The following is a 9973-nucleotide window of genomic DNA, read 5'->3' as shown; positions in this document are numbered from 1 at the left end:
GGGGGGGGGGGGGTAGAAAGGGGGGGGGGCACGGGGGGGGACCCCCCCCCCCCCCCCCCCCCCCCCCCCAGGTCTGGTGCTTGGGCCGGGTGAGAGGGGCGACGGTGGATCAGAGGTTGTGGGTAGGGGTGTGCCGGTGCAGGAGGTCCGTGAGTTCGCTGACCAGACGTCCAGCTTTGCCTGGGATCGTTTTTAAGCTGTCAAATATCTGTTAAACACTAAAATGACCCAATAGTCAACTTCACTCCCAAATTGTCCCAGTTTTAACCACAATTAAAATAATCCTAATAATATTATACTTCAGTTCATACATGGACGCTTATCATGTTGTGTCCCACTCCTTGTTACCTACACTGACTCTGCACCAAGCGCCCACATTCAACCCTGATTTGACAGCCATCTGAAACGGGCCACTCATTCTTATGTTATAGCCTGAAAGTTACGTTTAGTCTCAAACTGACTTTTCTCCTCTCTTGCTCTTTTCTAGGTCTGCATGGTCTTCCAAAGAGGAACGGTAAATTGAAGGACATCAGCCACTTCGATACAGCCTTCTTCGGAGTCCATCCCAAACAGGCCAACACCATGGACCCCCAGCTCCGTCTCATGCTGGAGATCGCCTACGAGTCCATTGTAGATGGAGGTGAGGAAACTGAAGAGAATAGCTTTTATTTTTTAATCTGTGATTTAGTTTAAGAATAGCTCGTTATCTGAGTGAGTCAACACTGTTGAAAACCGATGACATGTTGTGACGCAGGACTGAACCCGGCCGCACTGCGCGGCAGTAAGACGGGCGTCTACATCGGGGTGAGCGGCTCGGAGGCCGGCGAGGCGTTCAGCAGAGATCCAGAGGAGTTGCTGGGCTACAGCATGACGGGCTGCCAGCGCGCCATGTTGGCCAACAGACTCTCCTACTTCTTCGACTTCAGCGGTACGCACACACTCATTCTCTGGCTGTTAGTTTGATGCTGGTCTAGTAACAGACCAGCTCTGAAACACACACACAACGGACTATGCGGGAGACATCACAGGCCATCTTTGCACTTTTTCTGTTCTAATGAGGACTATTTTATCAGAACTAAACCGCAGACTCCAAGACGGAGTCCTGCTTATTGCAGTAGATGATTCTCACCCAGCACATTATGTCTTAACAGCTATCTCTTCCTGGTTTGATTCCAATGTCATTCATTCATGTTTTTCTTTCTCCTAATCCCTGACTTCACACTGACATTACATACACATACACATGAATACTCGCTGTCTGATATTCTCCCAGTGTCACTTGTTTTTAACATGCTGCTGTGTGGCTTAGAACTCTGTTTAGCGTGGTCCTCCTGGATCCAACGCTGCCACCATGTGGTGAAATGTGGTCGAGCTCAGAGCTCCTGTAATGCAAGCTACTACAAAGTGTTCATGGATTCCACGGTTTAAGAGGATCCTCTTCCAGTCCTCCCCATATCCATTCAGAACATGTTCCATGTCATGTTGTTTATATCCTGTTATCTTAATTGAGTCTTTTCACACAAACTGTCACAACTCTTGAACGCATTGTGCAGTTCTAACCAGTGTTAGATTCCCTTCAGCATATATATATAGTATATAGTAACAGTGACAGATCCTGTTTATGGAGCCACTGGATCACTTTGAATGAACTTTATTCACTGGTCATGGGTCTGTCTCACTGATGTACAGTGTTGTACAAATCATCTTATACACAGCTGACAGAATTCCACTGACGTCAGCATGATTGTCTTCCAGCAGACCTGGATCATGATGTAAATGCAGATTTACCTTTACTAGGCGTCCACTGTTTGAGTTCACTAGTTTGAAGTCAATTCAGTCAACTCCACTGTTTGAATGAACTCCTGGGTATCCTGTTCTGCAAATATGGTTTCAAGCTCTAATCCTCCTCTCCTCTCCTCTCCTCTCCTCCAGGCCCCAGCACGGCCATCGACACAGCCTGCTCTTCTAGCTTGCTGGCTTTAGAAAACGCCTTCCACGCCATTCGCCAGGGCCACTGTGATGCTGCTCTGGTGGGGGGGGTCAACCTGCTGCTCAAGCCCAACACCTCGGTGCAGTTCATGAAACTGGGCATGCTCAGTCCTGAGGGCACCTGCAAGTCCTTTGACTCATCAGGTCTCTACTTGTTTACTCTCCACCGTCTCTGGCTATCTAATAAAGGCTTTTGTTTTCAAATCTGTGGCTCAGATTAAGTATAATCTTATATGATTTAAATATTATAATTATTAAATATATATAAATATTTATCAAACTGGACCTCGACTGGCTGGCTGATTAGTTTGAACATGAATTCATAATTATTAATCATACATTATTTATGTTTAAAAATAATTGTATTTTTTGGTTTTGAATTGTGCTTGAGGTCCCCTTTGAAATATTGCACAACACTGTTAATCCAATGTGTAACGTGCCTCAGTATGTTTACATCAGCAGCATCTAACAAACCTCACAGAGTATAGATACTGATTTAACTATGTATAACTTACACTTGTGTGTATACTTATACATGGTTTATACTTCTATCAGGAAATGGATACTGCCGCTCTGAGGCTGCAGTGGTGGTGCTGCTGACCAAGCGGTCGGCAGCTAAGAGGGTCTATGCCACAGTGGTCAACGCTGGCAACAACACAGATGGATACAAAGAGCAGGGTGAGGATGCACACTGACATCCCAGCACTGAACCTGTAGAGTACTGTATGCTACACAGAGGTGACGATCCACATAGAACTTTTTCAATGCTTAAATTTGAATGAATCAGCCAATTAACTTCATTATGTAGCATGAACGCATTAGTTGGTACAAAAGATGACGTAGTCAGGATTAATACTGAGTAACTATTTAGCTTGCATTAATTCCACCTCGGGGCACCACCTTTGATGCCACTTATATATTTCAATATCAATCTGGAAGTAACGTTGACCGTAATCCTTCATACACACAAACCACGTTATCAACTATTTTTAATCAATGAAACGTTTATTTAACTGCTAATGATACACACAACTGTTAACTAATGAACAAGTGCACGATGAATAAATGAGGAATACAGGAGACCACCGAGTGGATGAGGGCTTTAACGTTAACCAGTTAAATTGAGTCAACGAGCCGTTCAGCAGCTGAAGTAAAAGATTACTCCTCCTCTAACTTTCCTAATCACTCTTCTGCTCTGCATGAACCCCAACATCAGGGAAGGGTGGAGTTCACCTGCTGGTTCAGATGGTTCCCACGGGGCCTTCACCTACTCTACGTATTACCAACATGTCATGCACTCCTTCCAGTTTACATCCAGTGTCATTTAGATAATCTGGAAGAACTGTTGGTCCCCTTACTGCTTTTTTTTCTTGACTTGTTGGCCCTATTTTTACTGATGCCACTGAAAACAATAAACAATTCTAGTTTTCCTTAAAGCAATATCACCACATAGAGAACAGCATCTTTAGTTGTACACGTTCTTGTAAGGTCTTTGTTGGGTTCATGTGTGACCCAGTGATCTGAGAGTAGGTCTGTGATGTGACCGTGTGAGTGCAGTAACAGTTCTGTGTGGTGCAGCACACCTGTCCTGACACCTGTCCACTCTCGGTTCCTCAGGTGTAACGTTCCCTTCAGGTGAGATGCAACAGAGGCTGGTTCGCTCTCTGTACCAGGAGGCGAATATATCTCCAGAGCAGGTGGAATACGTGGAAGCCCACGGCACGGGAACAAAGGTCAGTGCTCACAGCAGTCCAGGTTCAGCCTGTTTTCAGTGCTGCTCTCTGCGTCACAAGACAGATACTTGATAAGAAGATGACAAATCACTGTCCAGGAGGGTCTTACCTTTGTGGCTTCTCTGCGTGCAGGTTGGCGACCCACAGGAAGTGAACGGCATTGTCGGTGTCTTCTGTGAATCAGAGCGAGAGCCTCTGCTCATGGGCTCCACCAAGTCCAACATGGGCCATCCCGAACCGGCCTCTGGTCTGGCTGCTCTGGCTAAGGTGAGAGTGACAGCTCTCCTCTTATTGGCTGCTCTGAAGATTCAGAACAACAACACTTTTTGTTCTTTTGCAATGTAATTCTTATTGATATGTTGTGACTAGACGACGTGTCGTGGTAGCCTCTTCTAGTCTGCAGGACCTCTGTGTCTTTTGTAGAAAAATAGTGTCGGAGTAGAACGCAGATTCCCATTTAAATCATCGTAGCTGGCTGGTCAGAGCAGCAGCCATTTCTATGTGTAGAGTTGCAAAGAACATAACAGGCTCCTTCCGTATAAACCGACTTGGGGAAAGTCACACTCAGGGCAGCATGAAAATTTGGAGAATTGGAGAATTGGGAACGCACTTTCTTCCTGCCTCTTCTGGAAGACATTCACACGAAAAGTGACAAGTAGATGTGTTACTTCTTCATAGGAGGTGATAAACATTTGAGAGAAATATATTGCAGTGATCATAACTGCAGGAAACATTTCCAAAAAGGAAGGAGGCCCCGAATCGACTAAAGAGAAAAATAGTAGATAATGAGCAGCTTTACTTATTTCTGCCATACTTAAATTGTGCTTCGTCTCTTTGTAATTTCTTGCTCGTTTTTCACCCCACACACAGGTGTTGCTTTCTTTGGAGCGAGGACTCTGGGCTCCCAACCTGCACTTCAGCTGTCCTAACCCTGACATTCCAGCCCTCTCCGATGGGCGGGTTCAAGTCGTTGACCGGCCTATTCCCGTCCGAGGCGGCATCGTAGGCATCAACTCCTTTGGATTTGGAGGTTCAAATGTTCACGTGATCCTTCGTCCAGCTGAGAAACCAACCGACGAGACTGCGCCACCCAGGACGGTTCCCAGGCTGCTCCAGGCCTGTGGGCGCACAGAGGCCGCCGTGGAGACCATGCTCCAAAAGGGGAAGGAACACACAGCAGATGACAGCTTCCTGTCTTTGCTTAATGAGCTTTCAGGAGCTCCTGCTGCAAGTATGCCCTACCGAGGCTACGCTCTGATGGGCTCTCAGAGCGACATCAAGGAGGTGCAGCAGGTGCAGGCCACCGCCAGGCCGCTCTGGTACGTCTGTTCAGGTGAGTCATCCGACAAATAAACAGCTGGATGAATTACAGGTTCCAGTTTGTTGTTGGGGTTTTGTCATCCATAGAGCAAGATCATTACGACTTTATTTACACTTTTCATAACACAAATTAAATTCCATTCACTGGAATCGTATTGTGGGGAAAGCAGAAATCCCAGAAACGACTGTCTCGAAACCTGAACACAAACCAAAATAATGTGTGTAGAGCGACAGGTACCACTAGTGCAAAGTGATGATTAGTCCTTTGGGTGAACCGACCCATTAAACTGTTCTGTAGAACTCAGTCTCCACAGGCACATAGAATGGTTGCTAAAGTCTACTGTCATTTGTCTATTGGGATTGTTGGCACATTATTGATACTGCCCGCTCAGACAATAATAACTATTGATGTCTGGAATGGGACTGTTGATGAATTCAGATCTCTTCAGACAGATGGGCGTGTTGCTGGATGAAAGTGCGTGTGCGTGACAGTGTGTTGCATTGACAGGTATGGGAACACAGTGGGCCGGTATGGGCCGCAGTCTCATGCAGCTGCCAGACTTCAGAGAGTCCATCCTGCGATCAGACGCAGCCCTGAAGGAGACCGGCCTGGTTGTGTCTCGCCTACTCATGGACGCAGACGAAGCCACTTTTGAGGACACTGTTCTCGCCTTTGTCGGCCTCGCCGCCATACAGGTAGAGCACGGACACCGTGATTGATGTAGGAACCCTGGCTAATTGGTGTCATTTTGACATGGACTGTAGGGTAGGACTCTTCACACAAAGTGCTGATGTGACTATTTGACCTAAAGTTACAGATTTGGAATCTAAAAAGATCCACATGTACCTATGAGCTTACTGATATCCTGCTAAATCTCAGAGGTGATTTATCTCAAGGGCTTTATCCTGATATAATATAATCATAACGGCCGTTTAAACCATGTTTGAACCTGTTTCAAGGGCTGCCTCAACCACAGGAAAGGGTTTGCCACCTGTTTTATTCTTATTTATATTCTTTTTCCTTTGCTCCCTCTTATTATCTAAAACTTAATGTCCTTACTGGAATCTTTAAAAGTGCTGTGTGTAACATGTATCCATCCTTGTCACATTCATTTTGATGCATTGTCATGTAAGCTGGAGCAGGAAAGCCTCATTGAGATTAAAAATCTTGCTTTCAAGAGGGTCCTGGCCCACATAGGCAACACTAACTTTGAGTTACACATAACCAACACTAAGCAAAACCCGACAGTGTGATTATATAATCATGATTAACATGTGTGTTGTGTGGCTCATTCCAGATAGCTGAGATCGACCTGCTCACTAAGCTGGGCCTGCAGCCCGACGGCATCGTGGGCCACTCGGTGGGAGAGCTGGCCTGTGGCTACGCTGACGGCTCCCTCAGCCACACCGAGGCCGTCCTGGCTGCCTACTGGAGAGGCCGCTGCATCAAGGAGGCCAACCTTCCTCCAGGAGGCATGGCTGCCGTCGGTAAGAGATTTTTTACCGTATTTCAACAGCTGCTATCATGAAATCATGAATAAAAACCTCTTGAGTCCAAGTATGTCAACTGTCTGTCTGAAATGAAGTTCAGTTTTATTGGCCTGGAAAGAAGGGTTTCACAGTTTTGACTTTTATGTTGACCTGTTCAAGCTTTCAGACAGCAGAAAGACCATGTCTGGGATACACTCGCCAATACCAGATGCAGCATTGTAGACTGTATCAGAGGAATCTCTGATACTGGTATCGGTATCAGAACAACTCCAGTTATATCGGCCTGGCTGACGTTATCGGTCAAGCTTTTATTTTTCTGTTGATAGGATTCATTATTTGGGGTTTTCATAAAATAAATTAAATAATTTATCTGTGTGAAGCATATACAGCAGCTCATTTATTGTGAACTGCTGATACATATCTTCTTGCTCCACAAAACACAATTGTTACATAACTCTTCCCTTGGTGCTTGCTGTGTTTGTTCCAGGGTTGACCTGGGAGGAGTGTATGGCTCAGTGTCCTAAGGGAGTGGTCCCAGCCTGCCACAACTCTGAGGATACCGTCACCATCTCCGGTCCTCAGGTCAAACATTCTGTCAGACTTTGTCTTTTATAGCCCCGTTAGCACACAGAGAACCTGCGTTTCACACACTCTGACCACTCCGAATTTAAAGCTTTTATTTCCATTCACTCAAATGGTGTAGATTCTGTACTTCTGCTTGTTTTTCAGGATTTGTGTCTGTGTCCTAGAAATTGTAAAGTTAGGGAAACTCTGTAATGTACTTGATACTTTCATGAGAAGACGTTCATGTTCCCAGTTCTTTAACTGAACACTGCAGCTTTGGAAACAGTATTGTGGAAATTTGTGCACATGGCAAACCTAAAAGAGCTTCCCTGTCAGACTGAATGTGGATCAACTGTTTCTGAGGGAGGACAAACGGGAACAAGAATGTAGTCGATGGCCAACAGCTAGTTGTGAACTATCTTAGCAGTAACAACACAAAGGATTGCAGGATGCTTCAGCAATGTCAAAAAGTGTAAGGTTGTACCAGCACAATAGCAAGTCTATTATCTATTGTAAGCATGTAGTTTCCCTGGTGCAGGGTGTTGTGTTTTGACAGGTGTATGTGTGTGTGTGTTTGTTTCATCAGGAAGCAGTCAGTACATTTGTGTCTGAGCTGAAAGAGCAGGGAGTGTTTGCAAAGGAGGTACGCAGCGCTGGTGTGGCTTTCCACTCCCACTACATGGCCTCCATCGCTCCAACCCTGCTGGCTGCCCTGAAGAAGGTACCAAGCTCTGCTGTGTTTCTACAGCATACAGCAGTGCAGCTCCTGCTGTTACAGTGATGCCTACTGGGGAAACTGGGAAACAGATTCTCACTCCCATCTGGTGTAGTTATATATGAAATGCACTATCTTTGCTACGTTATTGTTATTGGCTTATTTATTGCAAATTAATGAATAATTTTTTGACATATTTTTCAAAAGGTTCTTGCACTATTTTAGCTGCTTTATATCTAAAACCTTTGTCTTTCTTCACTGTCAGATTCTCATCATTATCATAAAGTATTTGAATATTCATGGTACACATACATTCGTGTGTGTAGGTGATCAAGGAGCCACGTCAGCGTTCTCCCCGCTGGGTGAGCACCAGCATCCCTCGGTCTCAGTGGGACTCTCCTCTGGCTCAGTACAGCTCGGCCGACTACCACGTCAACAACCTGGTGAGCCCCGTGCTGTTCCACGAGGGCCTCAGTCTGGTGCCTGAAAACGCCGTGGTGGTGGAGATAGCTCCTCATGCTCTGCTGCAGGTAGGAACTCCATAGGTCATCAGTTAACATGTCTCCTCCCACAGTCTGCAGGTGACTAACAGGTTAGGACAGCTCTGCAGCTCTCCTGAGTATCAGCAGAGATGAGTCATTCCTGAAGTTAAGAAAGTTGATAGAATACGTTTATTCCTCGGCCTAAAAGTAGGACCCGACTCAGTGAACCTCAATGACGGCTATTATTAAAGCTGAGCCTGCAGCTTATGAACTTAACATCTTCCACACATGTTGTCTGCACAGGCCATCCTGAAGCGTAGCTTGAAGCATACATGTTCCATCCTACCCTTGATGAAGAGAGGCCACACCAACAACCTTGAGTTCTTCCTCACAAACATTGGCAAAGTCTACATGAACGGGTCAGTAACTGCCTCACTCTCTGTGCGTTTGGTGACTATTGTTGTTTTGCTCCTGGAAGCACTTTCAGAGAGATAAGAATTATTTTTTTAATGCTCCCCTTTAGCATCAATGTGGATGGTAATGGCCTCGGCCCAGTGGTGAAGTACCCCGTACCGGTCGGTACCCCTCTGATCTCCCCCTTGGTGCAGTGGGACCATGCCCAGACCTGGGATGTCCCCAAGGTAGAGGATTTTTCCTGTGGCTCAGGAGGATCCAATTCAGCCACTGTCTATAATATCGGTGAGAAAAGCACATCGAGATAAGTTCTGCATCTGCCCCCTTGTGTCATATTAAGACACCGTGAGACGGCGCTTTCTCTTTTCATTTCATCATTTGCCCAACAGACATAAACCCAGAGTCTACAGACTACTACCTGATTGGACACTGTATTGATGGGCGTGTCCTGTACCCGGCGACGGGTTACCTGGTGCTGGCCTGGCGTACCTTGGTGAGAAGTCTGGGGGTCGTCATGGACAGCACCCCTGTAACCTTTGAGGACGTCACCATCCACAGGGCCACCATCCTGCCAAAGAGTGGTGAGAGCCGAGCAGCAGGGCTGTGAGCAGGGGGTGGTGGAGGGAATGGGGGGGGGGGGGGGGGGGGGGGGGGGGGGGGGGGGGGTTTGAGTCTCTGATGGCCTCTCTGACTGCCTCTCTCTCTCGCTCTCTTTTCTCAGGCTCGGTCCAGTTGAAGGTGCACCTCATGCCTGCCACCAACAGGTTTGAGGTTTCAGAGAATGGAAACCTGGCTGTCAGTGGTATGTAGTTTTTATACAGACAGACATCCTCACCTTGTTATTGTAATGTTTCATAACAATTATTAGAATTTCATAGTATTTTATTTTAGATTGAACTTAATTCAGCTTTACTTCTGGGATGTGTCATGTCATCAACATCCTGTAGTACCTTTCCAACAGGGAGAGCTATTGGACAGAACCTAGTGATACAAAACATATCATGATACCGGGTTACCATTCAATATATTGAATGGTAACCCGGTATGTTCGCAAGGCTATTTATTGCGATTTTCTTTCTTTTAAAAAAAAAATCTAATTTTAGGAAAACTGTCGTAGTATAAACAACACACCCTATATGCATTTCATCTGAGTTAAAAAAAATGTACTGCAATCAGAACAGTGACATCTGCATTTACATTTATCACAGTTGCTGTAACATCCAGTCTGAGTCAGTCTGCCACAAATCTTTGCATATAAACTAATG

General features: G+C 45.8%; 1 protein-coding gene across 1 annotated transcript in view; it reads left to right on the top strand.

Annotated features, from left to right (window-relative positions):
- fasn (fatty acid synthase) overlaps positions 1–9973 on the top strand; it is a 70464-nt gene that overhangs the window by 42871 nt on the left and 17620 nt on the right. The window contains exons 3-18 of the mRNA XM_031873869.1: positions 488–640; positions 755–928; positions 1933–2133; positions 2545–2667; positions 3607–3722; positions 3855–3989; positions 4593–5055; positions 5551–5738; positions 6341–6530; positions 7021–7115; positions 7684–7818; positions 8139–8342; positions 8598–8713; positions 8818–8993; positions 9098–9289; positions 9430–9510. Coding sequence (XP_031729729.1) covers positions 488–640; positions 755–928; positions 1933–2133; positions 2545–2667; positions 3607–3722; positions 3855–3989; positions 4593–5055; positions 5551–5738; positions 6341–6530; positions 7021–7115; positions 7684–7818; positions 8139–8342; positions 8598–8713; positions 8818–8993; positions 9098–9289; positions 9430–9510 — 2742 coding nt within the window. The remainder of the gene's footprint in view (positions 1–487; positions 641–754; positions 929–1932; positions 2134–2544; positions 2668–3606; positions 3723–3854; positions 3990–4592; positions 5056–5550; positions 5739–6340; positions 6531–7020; positions 7116–7683; positions 7819–8138; positions 8343–8597; positions 8714–8817; positions 8994–9097; positions 9290–9429; positions 9511–9973) is intronic.

This window comes from Anarrhichthys ocellatus, unplaced genomic scaffold (assembly GCF_004355925.1).
Source record: "Anarrhichthys ocellatus isolate YVR2014 unplaced genomic scaffold, GSC_Weel_1.0 scaffold76, whole genome shotgun sequence".
NCBI lineage: Eukaryota > Metazoa > Chordata > Actinopteri > Perciformes > Anarhichadidae > Anarrhichthys > Anarrhichthys ocellatus.
Note: the sequence above shows the minus strand (reverse complement) of the source record. Positions and strands in the feature narration are given on the sequence as shown.